General features: G+C 51.5%; 1 protein-coding gene across 1 annotated transcript; it reads left to right on the top strand.

Annotated features, from left to right (window-relative positions):
- Nucleotides 1-8,262: 8,262 nt before the first annotated feature.
- Nucleotides 8,263-16,712, top strand: LOC142217090 (uncharacterized). Its single transcript, XM_075285280.1, has 4 exons — nucleotides 8,263-8,561; nucleotides 14,072-15,076; nucleotides 15,651-15,683; nucleotides 15,887-16,712. Exons 1-4 carry the CDS (start codon nucleotides 8,432-8,434, stop codon nucleotides 15,934-15,936), a joined length of 1,218 nt encoding a protein of 405 aa, XP_075141381.1. The 5' UTR covers nucleotides 8,263-8,431; the 3' UTR covers nucleotides 15,937-16,712.
- The last annotated feature ends 3,040 nt before the right edge of the window (nucleotides 16,713-19,752 follow it).

The following is a 19,752-nucleotide window of genomic DNA, read 5'->3' as shown; positions in this document are numbered from 1 at the left end:
GCACAGAAATGCCCCATCCAAATTCACGCTGTATCAATTTTCAGTAGGTCTGCAACTGTCCCAATCATCTGAAAGAGGAGCTGCCGAAATCTTGGTACTTGCCACCAAAATAACTCATTTCATCCTGGAGCTCATTCTTAGAGAAATTTCTAAAAAAAAATAAATAAATATATATATATATATATATATATATATATATATATATATATATATATATATATATATATATACCCTAAATTTACATAGATCTAACTCAAGTGCACACTTGTGTGAGGCTGTCCTAGTGCCCAAAAACTCTGATCCATTCAGATCATGCAGTAAAATAATGAAACAATTCTTCCTAATACCACAAGGGGGAGCTCAATGTATATTCGAGTTATATTCCTCTCTATCTGGAGAGCTGTCCCTAGTGGTGGGGGCAGGTAGACGTTTACCACCCAACTCAATGCTTGTATGAATAGAATCTGGGATGTGGCGCTCTATAGGGTCACATTTCCTCCCCACACCACTAACATTAGCCCCTTCACCAACCTCACACCTCAAAGAACTCCACGGATATTGGATATTAACCCTAATCTTGACACCTCTGTATTTCAGTTAGTATTTGCAAATTAAGGCAGGGGCGTAACTACCAGGGTAGCAGCGGTAGCCGCTGCCACAGGGCCCGGGACATTAGGGGGCTCGGCGGGTCCCGATGTGTGTTTTTTTTTTAATAGGCCGTTACCTGCTGGAGTAACCCTAGCAGGTAAAGGGGCCCTATTTACTTTCCAATCCTCGCTCCTGTTCACGGCCGCTTGCGCTTCCCCCTCTGCAGAGGCGGCTGTGAGCAGGATCGGGGATCGGTAAGTGAAGCCACGGGTCCAATGTAATAAGTCCCCTAGCTAACTTGTGCCATTTTCAATGGTGGTATATTCTGTTTGTAGAGAGACTTTTAGGAATCTTTAAGAGTCCAAGGCCCAGTAGCCATTTCTGTCTCTGCCCCCCTCCATAGCTATACCCCTAAATGCAGGGGACTCACCCCTTACAGTCACATATTGATATGCTATCATAAAGTCTTATTCACACTTGTGTTCAGTATTTTGTATAACTGTTTGTAAGCCAAGAGAGTTGTGGACCAACCTTTAGTTCAGTGGCGTAACTAGGAATGGCGGAGCCCCAAGGCGAACATTTATTTTCTAAAATGTAGATTCTGAGCCCCATATAGCCATCACAATGTACATTTATTTTCCTATCAGTATGTCTTTGTAGAATGGGAGGAAATCCAGGCAAACACGGGGAGAACATACAACTTCCTTGCAGATGTTGTTCCTGCGGGGGATTAAACCCAGGACTCCAGGGCTGCAAAGCTAACCACTGAGCCACCGTGTTGCCCCTTCCCAAGACGAACATTTGACATTGGGGAGGCAGACCCCGGAGTATAATAATCGGAGACTCAGGGGAGGTGAAGAAATATAAAACACACTGTTACTAACTCACTTCTCCTGGATCTGGTGTGACTCCTAGCAGGCTTCAGGCCTCTATGGTAATGTCCCAGACGTCACGTAGACCAGGCATGTCAAACTCAGGGTAGCCCGAGGGCCACATGAGTAACAAGAGGTTGTTGCGAGGGCCGCACACAGCAGCTAATGTCACACATGTATTTTAACAGCAGTCATGAAAACAAGATATGAAGTAGTAATATGTAACAGCAACATATATTTAACAAAAATACAGCAATTAAAAAACTAAACATTTATTTGCTATAATTTTTTTCAATCTTTTTTAGATTATTAGTGGTGATCAGTCAGCCTTGTTCTCTGAGAAGATTTTGTTAGTTTCATAAATGAAAATTATCTGTTTACATATACACCCTTCATCTTCCCCCAGTTTCATGTCCCCTCTCCATCTCTGCCCCCAGTTTCATGTCCCCTCCATCTCTGCCCCCAGTTTCATGTCCCCTCCATCTCTGCCCCCAGACTCATGTCCCTTCCATCTCTGCCCCCCAGATTCATGTCCTTTCCATCTCTGCCCCCAGACTCATGTCCCTTCCATCTCTGCCCCCCAGATTCATGTCCCCCCCCATCTCTGCCCCCCAGATTTGTGTCCCCCCATCTCTGCCCCCAGATTCATGTCCCCTCCATCTCTGCCCCCAGACTCATGTCCCTTCCATCTCAGCCCCCCCAGATTCATGTCCCCCCATCTCTGCCCCCAGATTCATGTCCCCCATCTCTTCCCCCCAGATTCATGTCCCCCCATCTCTGCCCCCCAGATTTCATGTCCCCCCATCTCTGCCCCCAGATTCATGTCCCTCCTCCATCTCTGCCCCCAGATTCATGTCCCCCCCATCTCTGCCCCCCAGATTCATGTCCCCCTCCATCTCTGCCCCCAGATTCATGTCCCCCCCATCTCTGCCCCCCAGATTCATGTCCCCCCATCTCTGCCCCCATATTCATGTCCCCCTCCATCTCTGCCCCAGATTCATGTCCCCCCCCATCTCTGTCCCCAGATTCATGTCCCCCATGCTCTGCCCCAGATTCATGTCCCGCCATCTCTGCCCCCAGATTCATGTCCTCCCCATCTCTTCCCCCAGATTCATGTCCCTCCATCTCTGCCCCAGATTCATGTCCTCTCCATCTCTGTCCCCAGATTCATGTCCCTCCATCTCTGCCCCCAGATTCATGTCCCCCATCTCTGCCCCCAGATTCATGTCCTCCCCATCTCTGCCCCCCAGATTCATGTCCCCTCCATCTCTGCCACCAGATTCATGTCCTTCCATCTCTGCCCCAAGATTCATGTCCCCTCCATCTCTGCCCCCAGATTCATGTCCTCCCCATCTCTGCCCCCAGATTCATGTCCCTCCATCTCTGCCCCCAGATTCATGTCCCCCATCTCTGCCCCAGATTCATGTCGTTCTCCATCTCTGTCCCCAGATTCATGTCCCTCTAGCTCTGCCCCCAGATTCATGTCCTCCCCATCTCTGCCCATGTCCTCCCCATCTCTGCCCCCAGATTCATGTCCCCCCCATCTCTGCCCCCAGATTCATGTCCCCCCATCTCTGCCCCAAGATTCATGTGCCCCCATCTCTGCCCCCAGATTCATGTCCCTCCATCTCTGCCCCCAGATTCATGTCTCCACATCTCTGCCCCCAGTGTCATGCCGTCCTCTCCATCTCTGCCCCCAGTGTCATGCCGTCCCTTCCTTCATCTGCCCTCTGTTTCACGTTCCACCTCTATGTGCACACACATTAAAGAGGACCTTCTTCACAGCACAGCCAATCGTGCTGTGCTGTGAGAGCCGGGAGGAACGCCCCCTCCCTCTGCTCGCAGTACTCGTCCATAGACGGGCATTATCAGGGAGGGAGGGGGGAGTTCCTCCCGGCTCTCACAGCACACCGCGATTGGCTGTGCTGTGAAGAAGGACGTCTCTGACTGTCAGAAACTCCCTTCTGACCACAGAAGAGCTACGGTACCGGGACCGTAAGCTCTTCACACTAGGCCCACATCGGGAAAGCCGACAGTGCGCTAAACTCAGCGCACTGTCAGCTTTCCGGCAGTATATAGAACTGCCTTACCTTGTTCGACGACTCCGAGTCCTCACTCCCCCGCCGCACTCTCTCTTGCGCGCGCGCTAACAGTCGTAGACGCGATGTGACGTCATCACGTCACATCACGTCTACACAGCAGCGTGTAGCCGCGTGAGTATTGCACCTCTGCGGCCCGCACAAAAGTTTCAAACTTTGTCTCTAAACTTTAGAGACAAAGTTTGAGACTTTTGTGCGGGCCGCAGATATGCCTGTAAAGGGCCGCATGTTTGACATGCCTGACGTAGACTGTCCACGTGACGTCTGGAAATTACCATAAAGGCCCGAAGCATGCTGGGAGTCACACCGGATCCAGGAGAGGTAAGTAACAGTGTTTTTTTATGTTTCATCTCCTCCCTTGAGTCTCCGATTATAATACTCCGGGGTCTGCCTCCCCAATGTCAAATGTTCACCTTGGGGTTCTGCCATTCCTAGTTACGCTGCCCCACTTCGCCTCATTAGTGGTGCGTCCCTGTATGACCCCCCTTTCTTTTGCCCCCACACAGTATATGACCCCTTTTTATAGTCCAGTAACACCCAACCACACCACTAAATTTAGGACCCCTTTCTCCCCACACACTCAGAGTATTTGACCCTCTACAGTATATGTTAAGTGGCTACCTATTTTAGTCTGCCCACTGCTATTGACTCAAGGGTGCGCTGTAGCCAACACAGAAGAACAGCGTTCTACAGCACTGTGACATAAGTGCAACGCCACCTAGAGGAGGCAGTGGAGATTGGCCTGGACAGGTGAGTAGAAATGATTGTCCGCTACCTATTGCAATTACACAATAAGTAGCAGACGATTTAAACAAAAATGCTGCCCACCAGTTTATTCCAAGAGGTGGTGTCTCATAGAAGATGCGCCCCTGCATAGGAGGCAGTATTGTAATAGTATAGCATAACCCCCAACCATTTCCTATTCAGGGTCCTGTCCTGGTCGATGGGAGGTATGTTCCGTTATCAACTCATCTGCGTCTGGAGCACACAAATGAGTTAAATACAATGATGAAGCAGACAACCATAGACAACTCCTGCTTCACCCTCTGTGAGAAGCACATCCCTGTGTTCTCCTGCCCCGGGAGCTGTAGGAGCAATGTGATGATGTCACTCACATCACAGACAGGACCCCAACAAAGCAGAAGGAAATACAACACAGGAGAGACCAGAGCTGCCCCCCACCCAAAGAACAGAACCAGAACAAACCCCAACAACCCAGCCTCAGCCTTTGGATCCAAACCAAACGATCCAGACTTTATAGACAGACTAAAAAATATCGACATCCAAATCCTCCTAGAGACATGGACCCGGGCAGAAGATGAATCTCTAACACCCATGGGCTAAAAGGAATTCTCTGTCGCTACCCGGAAAAGCAAGACTACCAAACTAGGCCGCCACTCAGGAGGCATACTAATATGGTTCAAGGAGGAGCTTAAAGAACATGTGAAAGCCATTAAACGTGGAGACAACTACATGTGGATAAAAATAAGCAGCTCCATCCTCAACGGCCAACAAGACAACTATCTCTGTGCAGTATACATCCCCGCATCAGAGTCCCCCTATAACAACCCAGACATCTATGAGGTCCTACAAAGGGAAGCTGCCCAGCTCCAGTCCCTAGGCAGAGTGCTGATCTGCGGCGACCTAAACGCCAGGACTGGCACAGAGAAAGACTTCCTGTCCTCTGATGGAAACCTGCACATCCCGGTAGGCGAGATCCACCACCTGGAGTCTGCACAGAGAAGAAGAAATAGCTATGACATAGTCGTCAACAAGAGCGGGAGACAGCTGCTGAACCTGTGTCGGAGTCTGGGACTGCACATAATGAACGGGTGTACCAGAGGGGACACTCAGGGACGCTTCACACTAAACTCCCACGTGGGCAACAGCGTGGTGGACTATATCATCACAGACGCAGACCCAGCAGACATAGATGCTCTCATAGTCACCCCTGAGACACACCTGTCAGACCACAACCAGATCCCGCTGTACATGAGATCCACTGACAAGCCACTCACACAGCAGCCCCACCAGATTGGTCTCTACAACCTACCATCATCCTTTAAATGGGCCAGTCACCGGGCCACCAAATACACCAATGCGGCTAACCGACCCGAAATCAAGGAACTGCTCACACACTTCTATATGAGCTCCTACCAGCCAGACCAACAAGGGGTCACCCAAGCAGTGAAGGACTTCAATAACATCCTGTACACCACGGCAGAACTAGCAGGCCTGAAACAGACAAAGCCCAAGAGACCGACTAACAAACAGCCTCACAAATGGTTTGACAGCAACTGCAAGGCTCTAGGTCGTTCTCTAAGGGCAGCCTCCAACCAGAAACACAGAGACCCCAACAACAGACAGGCGAGGGAAGCCTACAACAATCTATGCAAGCAATACAAAGGCACCCTCAGAGAGAAGAAACAGAGGTACCTCTCCCACAAAATAGAGCAACTCATTCTGGGAGACCTGGCACCACATGGGCACAAAGTCCAAGAAAAACTCCCTCCACATCCAAAATGGCAATATCTGGCTCAACTACTTCAGAGGTCTCTACAAAAACGTCCCAGAAGAAGACCTAACCCCAGAACAGCAACAGATAATCACCAAACTGAGGGACATGGAGAAAGTCATCAAGGACTTCCAGAACCCTCTGGACTCACCAATCACCATAAAAGATATACAGGAAAGAATTGCCCTGTTGAAAGGCAAAAAGGCCAGCGGCCCTGACGGCATCCTACCAGAGATGATCAAACACAGCTCTCCAGCAATACACGCGGCACTGGAAAAGCTATTCACCCTCGTGCTCAATGCTGGACACTTCCCTGAAGACTGGAACAAAGGGCTCATAACCCCCATCTACAAGAAAGGAGACCAATATGACCCCAACAACTACAGAGGGATCTGCGTCAGCAGCACGCTGGGGAAACTGTTCAACAGCATCATCAATAACAGAATCCTCACCTTCCTCACATAACACGGGGTCCTCAGCAAGAGCCAAGCAGGGTTCATGCCAAACCACCGCACCACAGACCATATTGACACCCTGCACAGCCTCATCAAGACGCACGTCCACAACACCAGAAGAAGCAAGATATTCTCCTGCTTCGTGGACTTTAAGAAGGCGTTCGACTCAGTATGGCACCCAGGCCTGCTCCTAAAACTCCTAGAGAGTGGAATAGGAGGAAGAACGTACGACGTCATCAAGAGCTCCTACACCGGAAACCAGTGCAGTGTGAAGGTGAATGGGAAAAGGACAGCATACTTCAAACAGGCCCGAGGGGTCAGACAAGGCTGTAGCCTGAGCCCAACGCTCTTCAACATCTACATCAATGAACTGGCTACAGCCCTGGAGGCCTCACCAACCCCAGGCCTCACCCTGAACAATCGAGAGGTGAAGTTCCTGCTATACGCCGACGACCTCCTACTCCTGGCCCCCACCGAGAAAGACCTCCAAGAAAGCCTGTCAGTGCTGGAAAAATTCAGCACCACATGGGCCCTACCCATCAACTACAAGAAGACCAAAGTCATGGTATTTCAGAAGAAGGGCCACAATAAAGCCCCCACCCCACAATTCACACTGAACGGCTCCACACTGGAGAAAACCAACAGCTACAGTTGCATCCAGCTACTCCCATGGTTTAATGTCCCCCTCTAGTTGCACCCAGTTTAATGCCCCCCCTCTAGTTGCCCTCAGTTTAATGTTCCCATCCAGCTACTCCCATGGTTTAATGTCCCCCTCTAATTGTCCTCAGTTTAATGCCCCCATCCAAATACCCCCATGGTTTAATGTCCCCCTCTAGTTTTCCCTAATTTAAACTGAGGGACTTCGAACTGTGGGGCAATTGGAGAGGAACATTATAATGTGGGGGCATATAATATGAGGGTGACTGTAGGAGTATTATACTGTGTGGGGGCACAAATAAAAATAGGTGAGAATGGGTGGGGTGAATGTATAAGTAGGTGGAGCTAAGTAGACCACGGCGCAGCATCCTTTGAAAGTTGGGAAGTATGTTACAGTAGTCATATTCATGTACATATGGGGCAGTATTATAGTAGTTACACTTTTCTACATATGGGGCGGTAGTATAGTAGTCATATTCTTGCACATATGGGCAGTATTATAGTATTTATATCCTTCTACATATGGGGCAGTAGTATTTATACTCTTCTACATATGGGGCAGTATTATTGTAGTTATATTCTTGTACATAGGGGCAGTATTATTGTAGTCATAGTCTTGTACATATGGGCAGTATTATAGTAGTTATACCCTTCTACATATGGGGCAGGATTATAGTAGTTATATTCTTGTACATAGGAGTAGTATTATAGTAGTTATATTCTTGCACATATGGGGCTGTATTATTGTAGTCATATTCTTCTACATATGGGGCAGTATTATAGTAGTCATATTCTTGCACATATGTGGCAGTATTATAGTAGTCATATTCTTGCACATATGTGGCAGTATACTCTTCTACATAGGGGGCGGTATAGTAATATTTATGCTACTGTATATAGGGGGCAGTATTTCATTAGTTATAGTGTAGCAGTTGTCATCCTCCTGACACATGTCTATTGCGTCAGACTCTTCTGCCACCAACAAGATGGCGGATACACTTGACGGCGACGCGCGTACAGTCGCGTAGCACGTGTCCTGAGTCGTCCGTACCGACGTAACCCCGCCTCGATAAGCTCCTCCCCGGGCCGGAGCGGGTGGCCTCTGTCTCTTCCTGCTGCCGCCTGTGTGGGTGAGGTTCTCCGTGTCCGGGGCTTGTCTCTTCCGCGTCCTCCTCCGTTACTGCCGCCTTCTCCATACTCCGGTGTCCTCTGCAGCCGCCGCCCGAGCCCCGCACTGTGATTATTATGCACAAGGAGCACCTGGCCCAGGATGAGAACAGTAACCCGCGGAAGGGCCCAGTGAGCCGGAGGAAGGAGAGACTGAGCCCCAGCGAGCACGACATGAACCAGCTGAACCGCAGCCGCCCGAAGACAGGTAATCCCCGCGGAGGAGATGTGGCCGGGCCCGACTAGAGAGGACGGGGATTGTATGGAGTGAGAATCCGGGTAGAGGAGGAGGAGGATATATATATACACAGGGGAGGAGGCCGGGGGTGTAGGGATCGGGGTGGGGGGCGAGGGGATGTACTGACCTCTGTGTACTGGGAGGGGCGAGGGGATGTACTGACCTCTGTGTACTGGGAGGGGCGAGGGGATCTACTGACCTGCGTGGCCTGTGGTGGGGGGAGCAGAGGGGATCTACTGACCTGTGTGAACCTGGGGTGGGGGGGACAGGGGGGATCTACTGACCTGCGTGGCCTGTGGTGGGGGGAGCAGAGGGGATCTACTGACCTGTGTGAACCTGGGGTGGGGGGGGGGGGGCAGAGGGGATCTACTGACCTGTGTGAACCTGGGGGGGACAGAGGGGATCTACTGACCTGTGTGAACCTGGGGGGGACAGAGGGGATCTACTGACCTGTGTGAACCTGGGGGGGGGGGACAGGGGGGATCTACTGACCTGTGTGAACCTGGGGGGGGGGGGGACAGGGGGGATCTACTGACCTGTGTGAACCTGGGGGGGGGGGGACAGGGGGGATCTACTGACCTGTGTGAACCTGGGGGGGGGGGACAGGGGGGATCTACTGACCTGTGTGAACCTGGGGGGGGGGACAGGGGGAATCTACTGACCTGTGTGAACCTGGGGGGGGGGACAGGGGGAATCTACTGACCTGTGTGAACCTGGGGGGGGGGACAGGGGGATCTACTGACCTGTGTGAACCTGGGGGGGGGGACAGGGGGGATCTACTGACCTGTGTGAACCTGGGGGGGGGGGACAGGGGGGATCTACTGACCTGTGTGAACCTGGGGGGGGGGACAGGGGGGATCTACTGACCTGTGTGAACCTGGGGGGGACGGGACAGGGGGGATCTACTGACCTGTGTGAACCTGGGGGGGGGGGGGGACAGGGGGGATCTACTGACCTGTGTGAACCTGGGGGGGGGGGACAGGGGGGATCTACTGACCTGTGTGAACCTGGGGGGGGGGACAGGGGGGATCTACTGACCTGTGTGAACCTGGGGGGGGGGACAGGGGGGATCTACTGACCTGTGTGAACCTGGGGGGGGGGGACAGGGGGGATCTACTGACCTGTGTGAACCTGGGGGGGGGGGACAGGGGGGATCTACTGACCTGTGTGAACCTGGGGGGGGGGGGACAGGGGGGATCTACTGACCTGTGTGAACCTGGGGGGGGGGACAGGGGGGATCTACTGACCTGTGTGAACCTGGGGGGGGGGACAGGGGGGATCTACTGACCTGTGTGAACCTGGGGGGGGGGACAGGGGGGATCTACTGACCTGTGTGAACCTGGGGGGGGGGGACAGGGGGGATCTACTGACCTGTGTGAACCTGGGGGGGGGGGGACAGGGGGGATCTACTGACCTGTGTGAACCTGGGGGGGGGACAGGGGGGATCTACTGACCTGTGTGAACCTGGGGGGGGGGACAGGGGGGATCTACTGACCTGTGTGAACCTGGGGGGGGGGGGACAGGGGGGATCTACTGACCTGTGTGAACCTGGGGGGGGGGGGACAGGGGGGATCTACTGACCTGTGTGAACCTGGGGGGGGGGACAGGGGGGATCTACTGACCTGTGTGAACCTGGGGGGGGGGACAGGGGGGATCTACTGACCTGTGTGAACCTGGGGGGGGGGACAGGGGGGATCTACTGACCTGTGTGAACCTGGGGGGGGGGACAGGGGGGATCTACTGACCTGTGTGAACCTGGGGGGGGGGGACAGGGGGGATCTACTGACCTGTGTGAACCTGGGGGGGGGGGGACAGGGGGGATCTACTGACCTGTGTGAACCTGGGGGGGGGGGGACAGGGGGGATCTACTGACCTGTGTGAACCTGGGGGGGGGGACAGGGGGGATCTACTGACCTGTGTGAACCTGGGGGGGGGGGGACAGGGGGGATCTACTGACCTGTGTGAACCTGGGGGGGGGGACAGGGGGGATCTACTGACCTGTGTGAACCTGGGGGGGGACAGGGGGGATCTACTGACCTGGGGGGAGCAGAGGGGATCTACTGACCTGTGTGAACCTGGGGGGGGGACAGGGGGGATCTACTGACCTGTGTGAACCTGGGGGGGGACAGGGGGGATCTACTGACCTGTGTGAACCTGGGGGGGGGGGGACAGGGGGGATCTACTGACCTGTGTGAACCTGGGGGGGGGGGGACAGGGGGGATCTACTGACCTGTGTGAACCTGGGGGGGGGGACAGGGGGGATCTACTGACCTGTGTGAACCTGGGGGGGGACAGGGGGGATCTACTGACCTGTGTGAACCTGGGGGGGGACAGGGGGGATCTACTGACCTGTGTGAACCTGGGGGGGGGACAGGGGGGATCTACTGACCTGTGTGAACCTGGGGGGGGGGGACAGGGGGGATCTACTGACCTGTGTGAACCTGGGGGGGGGGGACAGGGGGGATCTACTGACCTGTGTGAACCTGGGGGGGGGGGGACAGGGGGGATCTACTGACCTGTGTGAACCTGGGGGGACAGGGGGGATCTACTGACCTGTGTGAACCTGGGGGGACAGGGGGGATCTACTGACCTGTGTGAACCTGGGGGGAGCAGAGGGGATCTACTGACCTGTGTGAACCTAGGGGGGGGGGGCAGAGGGGATCTACTGACCTGTGTGAACCTGGGGGGGGCAGAGGGGATCTACTGACCTGGGGGGGGGACAGGGGGGATCCACTGACCTGTGTGAACTTGGGGGGGGGGCAGAGGGGATCTACTGAACTATGTGGACTGGGGGGGGGAGGTGTTTAATGGATATAATGGCAACTTAGGGTGAGGAGGATATACCCAGGATTGGGGGGTGATCTGGAAGGACTGGGCTGAGTATATATACTAGACCTCTATGGGGACTGACTTGACCTCTGTATATTGGGTGGGGGGTACATATTTCCCCTGTATACGGGATTAGGGGTGACTAGATGTACACACTGACAGATACTGAATTGGGGGGGGTGAATACTTCAGCAGTATATTGTGGTGCGGGCTCCGTCCTGGTGTTTTGACTGTCACAGGTAGTGGTCATGTGACTTGTAGACCCAGCGGTGACATTGTCACTGTTGTGAATGGGGCAGGTAGGGATTAGTGCCGGCCCCTGGATGGCTTCACCTCCCATCACTGACTTCCCCCTGTGGCCCCTCCTGTGACTTCCATGTTCCTGGGCTCAGTAGTCTCCAGACTTTGTGTCCTGGAGTGGAGCCAGTGAAGACGTCTGCCTGCAGGCTGCACAGTGTGTACAGTCACATAATGGCACCCACTACTACTAAGTCCTAGGCTTTGTCTGCCATAAAGTGACCTGTACATGAGATGTGACCAGAGAGGTGACCGGCACTGGGACTATCCCTGCGCTGACAGAAGTGATTCCGGTGTCTGTCCAGAGTCTCTGGATCACATGATGTCCTGGAACTTCCTCATACACAACATGGCTGACTGTACACAGTGATCAAGACCTCTGCTTGCTGACAGTGAATACTTAGTAACTTAACTTTACACAGCTGAGCATGTGTTACAATTGATCTAGTCTAGTGGTAACGTACCAGAAGTCTAGACGTTAACACCTGACGCTCCAATCTGTCCTATGCTGAGGGTTTGTAACAATGTATCAGTCTAGAGGTAACCCCAGCTGCTCTGATCTCTCCTATGCTGAGGGTTTGTTACATTTGCTCTGTACATTGATAGTCTGCAGTTCAGTTTGCAGAGTCTGTTTTTCAGACTGGATACAATTGTAACAAACTCTCAGCTGTGTAAAGTATTAGGTCAGGCTATTTTTTGGACTACAAGACGCACCTAGGTTTTACAGGAGGAAAATAGGGGGAAAAAAAAAATTGAAGCACAAAATGGTAAAATATTTAATATATAGGAGTTGTAGTTTTGCAACCGCTGCAAGGCCACATTGATCGGTGACCCTGCAGCTGTACGGGGATGCATAGAGCGTTTTTTTTTTTTGGGGGGGGGGGGGGGGTTGCGGGGCATGATGTACTTTTAAGTGATACCATTGTGGGGAATGTCTATTGCTTAGATCACCTTATTTAAGTCAGAGGCAAAACGGTGAAAAAAAAACCTGTCGGTTTAGCACATTTGATTTTGACATTCACCGTACAGGAAAAATATTCAGTAGACCGGGCATTTTTGGACTCAGGGATTCCTAATGTGCTTGTGTTTCACAGTAATTTTCTACTTTTTATATGTATTCTAGGCAAAGGAGATAATTTAGAACTTTAATTTTAAGTTGTTTTTTTTTTAAACTATTTTATTAGTCGTACCCCCCCCTTAGAGGGCTTGAACCTGCAATCATATTTTTGCAAGTCCCATAGACGGCAATAAAAGTGTATTGCCGTCTATGGGAGATTCTGTATATTACTATTGCGGCTGGTCATAGACTAGCCGCAATAATAATGTATACAATGACAGGCCTGGGAGTCTTCAGTAGGTTCCCGGCTGTCACTAGAACAGCACGGCTCCTGTGATATTGCCACGTAGGAGCCGGCCTGTAACTTTACAGGTATGGGACCAGTGGAGACCGGCCCCAGGGGGTATTTTACACTTTAGAGGCAAGGAGGGGGGGGGGGTTAAGTTTTCATGCCCGCAATTAGAATGCATTCTGATTGTGGGCATTGGCTTCGGGCCTCCGCGTATAGCGGAAACCCGATTGCTATGGCGGCTGCTCTGCAGCAGCGCGGCCGCCATTACAGACCCGGCATCCACTGTAATAGAACGGCGGATGCCGGGGATGGTTTTAGATGCCGACACAGGTTCGGGGGCGTGTGGCATCGCTATGCTCCTGCCCTGCAGGAAGTCATCAGGAGTGTGGCCATGCTGCAATTCCGCTCCTACACCCTCCCTTATAGTCCACATTCGGATTATAAGATGCACACTCATTTTCCTCCCAAATTTGGGGGGGGAAAGTGTGTCTTGTAGTCCAAAAAATACGGTAGTCTGGTGTTCTGGAATTAAAGGGCTCTCCCAGTACTGAAAGGGTTGGCGACCTTGGATACCAGCCATTGTGAGACTACAACTCCCAGCACAGTTACTTGCTTTGCTGTTCTATAGAGGTGAGTGGAGCATACTGGGAGTTGTAGTGTCACAGCAGCTGAAGGTTCCTGACCCCTGACCATATGACTAGTGAGACCTCTGCTGCATTCATTTGTATTAGAGGAGCCGGTGCTACATCAGTCCATGGATGTGATGGGTTAGGGGGTCACGCAGGCACACTACAGCTTCACTCACACAGGGAATGTGGGGACCCCACTCACTCCCAGCAATCATTCACTCCCATCTTGGTGAATGGGCAGGAAAGAAAGCAGTGACTGTATAATATGGTCATCTCTGACCAGTGGTTGGGGAGGGTGGGGGGATTCAGCCTCTGGTCGGGGGTGTCTGCCCAATGGTCAGGGACCTCTTATTTATTTCTCTCTCTTGCACTTCAGGCTCCTGGGACTCCAACGGCTACGGACCAGAAATTGAGGCACTTGCAGGTCGCACCGAGGAAAGCGTCCCCCTCAGCCCCTCTAACTCCTTAAACCTGCGCCACCTGCGAGGCTGCGAGAAAGACTCCTCCGGCCGAGGTCTTCAGAGGCCGCCCCCTACCCAGTACCATCCTAATTACTACCCCACACACCACCATCACCACCACCGCACCTCCTATTCTGGGCACCGCAAAGGCTATTGGGACTATGAGAGCCAATACCGGGATGGAAAACGTAAGGCCTGGGTACCCCGACCTGGAGGGGGGCCCCACACCCAGCGCCCCAGGAACCGAGAAGCCTTAAACTCCACAGAGACCCCGTGCGCGGATATGAGGCCAGAGCAAACGGCAGGAGACAAAAGTAAAAATATCTCGCGCCAACCCTCCCCCCCAGCAGAGAAGGAGCCGGCCACAGACGGCTGGCTGCTCTTCAAGCCCCTGCCCGTCTTTCCTGTCGACAGCAGCAGCGCTAGGACGCTGCCAAAAATCAGCTACGCCAGCAAGGTGAAAGAGAACCTGGATGGCAAAGGACTGGTGCCCAGCTCTGCCCTCCGCACCTCCACTACCCTCCCCAACTGCCTGCTGAATGCTGCACAGACAGGACCCCAGAGCGATGGCAGTGCCGCTCCGCACACCGGATCCCTGTCCTCCTCCTCTTGCTCCTCCCTCTCCTCCTCCCCACCCTCCCCTGTCAGCCAGGAAAATCTGGGGGCTATTTTCCAGAATGAGTGGGGGTTATCCTTCATCAACGAACCTGGGGCCGGTCAGGCTGCGCCACCAGAGGTGAGGGAACCCCAAGAGGAGACCCTTGGTGGGGTGGAAGGTGGCGGGGGTAGTGATGAAGACAAAGCCCTTCCTGTGATGGTGCGCCTGTCCCATGGCTTCTATATAGAAAGTGCTGAGCTGGAGGTGACCGCCATGGAGAATCCTAAGGACTGGGAGGCCATGGTCACCTACAGTCTGCAAGGTGAGTTGTTGTACCTGTCTGGCTCTCCTGCCCCCCCTATAAGAGTGTTTAGTGCTATAGTGAGTCTGGGGTCAACTGACTAGACCTCCCAATATCAGCTCAGTACTGAAGGCTACCCAGACTGGCCCCCTACAGCCTGGACAGGGTGCCCACTTCTGTTTCCCTGAGAGATAAGCGGCACCTGGCGGGTGAGGCAGCTGCTCTTCTCCCCAGTAAATATACGGTTAGGCTCTTGCCTTACATTAGGATGTTTCTTGGTCATTCCCGCATTTGGCAAAGATGGGTGACCACCAATATTACCAGCATTACAGCTCTCTAGCTTTTCTAGAGCCCTGAACGCAACATGTATTGCTGTCTCCTGAGGGTTTGTTACAATTGCATCCATTCTGAGAGCTGAACATGGCTGCTCAAATCCCTCGCTGCCCTGATAGTTTGTTACAGTGTGTCAGTCTAGTGTCCGGCTTGTCTAGCTCGTAGAGGATTATCTGGACTCTGGGTTGCTTTGTTACGATGTGCTGGGATTTCTGCTTTCACTTCAAATTTTCACGGTTTTCTTTTTGTTTTTCCTCCTCAGAATGGAATCGTGTCTGGAACTTGCACAAGAAAGGTAAGCGGATGAGTGGAGTAGTATGGTGGTATGACAGGAGTAGATATTTCGTCCCATGAACTCTAGTATTGGCCACTGTACACATTGGAGCGTTGTCCTCCATGTCTGACTTTTTTTTTTCGTGGCCTGGATAAGGGGAAGGGGCTGTCCTCCTCCTGAGGGGTCCCGATATTCCTAACCGTCCCCTTTCTCTTCTCTTTCAGATCCCTCCCGTGTAGTCGTATATGCAGAAACCATGGATGGAAAAGGTTAACGACCTCCCACTCCACCGAGTGGGGCCCCTGTCTCCTGAGCGAGGCCCATCCCTCCAACCCCATTCCCCACGCAACACTCAGTCCGCAGAGCGGCATCCAAGACCCGCCACAGAGATGGTGCCCCACGAGAGACTGCTTTAGACCCTCTTTCTCTTTGCAGGAAGGGGTTAAGGTGGCATTTCCTGGAGATTCTATTTTAGTTTGGTTTTTATTTGTGTTGCCCCACTCCCCACCCCAGCCCCATAGCGTCTAATACGATGGAGAGCCCTGTATCTTACTGAAGGGGGGGCCCGGTTGCCTCCTGCGTCCTCTGGCACCCAATCTTACACGTGTGGATTACTGGCCTCAGCCACTCGGCTCTCCGTGGCGGCAGTGGCGCTTGGACTCGCCCATAGTTGCGCTTCCTCAGACTCTGCTCTTCCTATATCTTTATAACCTTTTGCTTCCCCCCCCCCCCTTCTCCAGTCATGTGTGAGACCCCTCCCCCGCGGTACAGCCGCTAACAGACGGATCACTGCAGCCTGGCTTCTTCACGGCTCGAGGGGGGAAGGATTCTCTACCAGGAAAGCATTTCCCGTTGTTTTTTTTGTTTTTGTTTTTTTTCCTGTTTTTCTTTAGGACTTGCTAAGCACCTTCTTTCTTTTTAAAGTTTTTCTGCATCTTATTTTAACCATTTTCACGCTAAGTTGTGGCTGAGGCACCAAAACCCAAACTGGCGATTGGTTGAAAGCCAGGCCTGGGGGATATTGTCATTAAAATCTGTTTTATTACCCTCCTGCCTGCTGGATGATGCCTTACTTCACTGCGTGGGTATGTGGTCGCGTACTGGTCTTAAGGCTGAGGCCCCACATTGTGAACGCGCAGCTTTTTTTTTTATTTTTTCGTTGCAGCTTTTGCGAGGGTTTTTTGAGCCAAGGCCAAGAATGTCTATAAAGGGAATGGGAAATATCTAGAAGCTTCTTATAATTCTACCACTCTTGGCTCAAAAAAATGCAGCAAAAGCTACAACAAAAAAAGCTGCATTTCCGCAAGGTGGGGCCTCAGTCTAAAAGGGTTTTCCAGGGCTTATCAAATGATGGTCTAAGGTGGAAGATAAGTGGGGGTCCGACACCTGAGACCTCGCCCTGCGTATTAGCCGTCTGTGTTGACACTGGTGTGATGTCCTGTGATATCGGCTATATGCTGACAGTGCGCTGAGTTTAGTGTGCGCCCCGGTGCCGGAAACGTCGGTGCCATTAGTTGGTGCACTGATATCCCTCCACTTTCAGAATGGCGCAAGGCCGTACTACTCGGGTACATTCCTAATAAACAAGTGAAAACACTGATGTAAGACTCGCTCTAACAGTGAAGGGACATTGGTGCAGAAACTAAAGGCATCGGAGCGCATACTGACAAATCTGAAATCGGGGCACAGTCAACTTTCTAGTGTTATATAATACCGCCAATAAAGAGAACCTTTCATGTCCTCTAAGTAATTGGGCCGACCTGCAATACCAAGAGTCACCCCACATTGACATAGGTGATTAGATTAAATTGTCTGCCTTTTAGTAACCACTAGAGGGCACTCTCTGCATATCTTTTGATCTCCACATCAACTCCCCCTAGTGGTGGCTGCAGATAACGTTTAATCATGTAACTGCAGGGAATTTGGATCATTTATTTTGCGGATCAGCCTCATTCACTTGTATAGGATCGATCTGCCGTTGTATCATGTGACTGACTGAACATGACGTCATGGCCTAGGAAGGGTTGCTCGCTGAGGAGTGCTTTTGCTTTAAACAGGTGATCCATAGGGGTCCCTGGTGTTGGACCCCATGGTTTACTTGATGCCCTATTCTGCAGATCCCCAATGATGAACTCCTTTATTTCCTATCCAGCAAGATAATGGGGTCCAGAAGGTGGAGTACAGTGACAATGCTCGACCACCTACCTGTCCATTAGTGACTCTGTGCCCGCCATAGAAGTGAATGCAGTGCGGGCAGAGGACACACCAGGGCTTCACTCTCACAAGAATTTAAAGGATTTGTCTGGTCACAATTTTTTTTCATATTATACTGATAATGTAACCATAGTATTGTTGATAAATATGTGATCTATGGGGGGGTCTGACACCCAGCCCTTCATGGATCAGCTATAGCGGTGGATGGGTTGTGCTTGCACTGCTATGGCTTGGATATGGGCGGCCTGCACAGGAACCCAGTCTACTGTGTCTGCTACCCGGATACTACCACAGCAGCTGACCCAACAGGTCACATACTAATGATCTATACTGCATAGGTTGTCAGCCTGACTAATCCACTTGGGGCTTGGCTACTGCTTGTTCTTGAATGCTTTGGGGTTCCAGTGGTTGGAACAAGTGATGACCCTTATACTTCTATCCGTGAGCTACTGTAAAAATCTCTTTATGCTAAAGAGGGTCTTCACTATTTTGACACCAGGGGTCATATGGGTCAAGTGTGCTGAAGGTGTTCGCTGCATCTTGTGGATGAGATACTTGCATAAGCCTTAGATACGTCCTCACATGCTGCTGCCTGCCCATTTAAGTTTGTGTGGCCCTGTGACTGTCCATTTTGGTGGCTCACTGTGACTTTAATCTGCTCTAAACATGATAATGTCTGTAGCCCGTCTAGATTTAGAGACATCTCTGGTTAAAGTGAAGCAGCTGCATCTACTCCATTACTCGCACTTTAACCAGTGTGCAGGAGAACACAAGCAGTGGACGGTGCAGAGAGGGGAGGAAATGATTTTATTTTTCTCCTGTCCCTGTCATTTCGGTAACCCCAGGGGAATGGGCAACATGGTGGCTCAGTGGTTAGCACTGCAGCCTTCCAGTGCTGGAGTCCTGGGTTCGAACCCTGCCAGGAACAACATCTGCAAGGAGTTTGTATGTTCTCCCCATGTTTGTGTGGATTTCCTCCCATTCTACAAAGACATACAGATGGGGGGAAAAAATGTACATTGTGATCTCTATATGGGCCTCACAATCTACATATAAATAAATAATCCCAGGGGAGGGGGGACCATAGACCTCTGTTCATGATATCACCCCCTTAAAATTATCCATCAGAAGCATACTGGCCATTTAACCCCTTACATAATGCTGACTGCTGCACCTAAGTAATTTTACAGAAAAAAAAGTACAAATAGATTCCCCCCCCCCCCCTTGGTAAGAGGTAACACACACACTAAAATAAAATGAGTACGATATGTTATTTATTCCATGTGATCAATCCCATAAACCTAAATGTTCAGATACCAGAATTAATGTTTTCTGTCCATCTCCCCTCTCAAAAACAAAAAGTCATAAAAACTGATTAAAAATCTTCTGCACCCACAAACTACAAGGCCTTGTACAGCTACATTGAAATAAAATGTAGCAAGTTATGAAAGAGAGGGATATAATCTTTGATCACTAAAGGGTTAAAGTACACCCAAGGTACCGGAGTTAGGGGGTCAGTAACTTTTATTTCAGCCATAGGCTGGGACCACGTCTCCGCGTCGTCAGAGAGAAAAGTCCTGCACGGATGTGGAATTTTTTTTTTGGTTTGTTTTTTTCCGCCAGTTTCAGTATGAAAACGTTGGAAACCCAGTAGACCCCGTTATAAGTCGATGGGGTCTGTGGGTGACTGCTGTTTTAGTAGGCAGGCCTGGCACAAGTCTGAACTGCAATAAGAAAAACAATGACAATGTTACTCTTGGGGGGTAAATACAGGAAAATATCATCTATATTCTACAAAATTCTCCAATCTGCCTTGTGTGAATGAGCTGGTCATGGGTTTAGAGCTTGTGAGCGCCCCCTGTAGTTGTAGTGCAGC

Source organism: Leptodactylus fuscus, chromosome 8 (assembly GCF_031893055.1).
Source record: "Leptodactylus fuscus isolate aLepFus1 chromosome 8, aLepFus1.hap2, whole genome shotgun sequence".
Classification (NCBI taxonomy): domain Eukaryota; kingdom Metazoa; phylum Chordata; class Amphibia; order Anura; family Leptodactylidae; genus Leptodactylus; species Leptodactylus fuscus.
The sequence above is the reverse complement of the archived record's forward strand: the minus strand, read 5'-3'. Positions and strand labels throughout refer to the sequence as shown.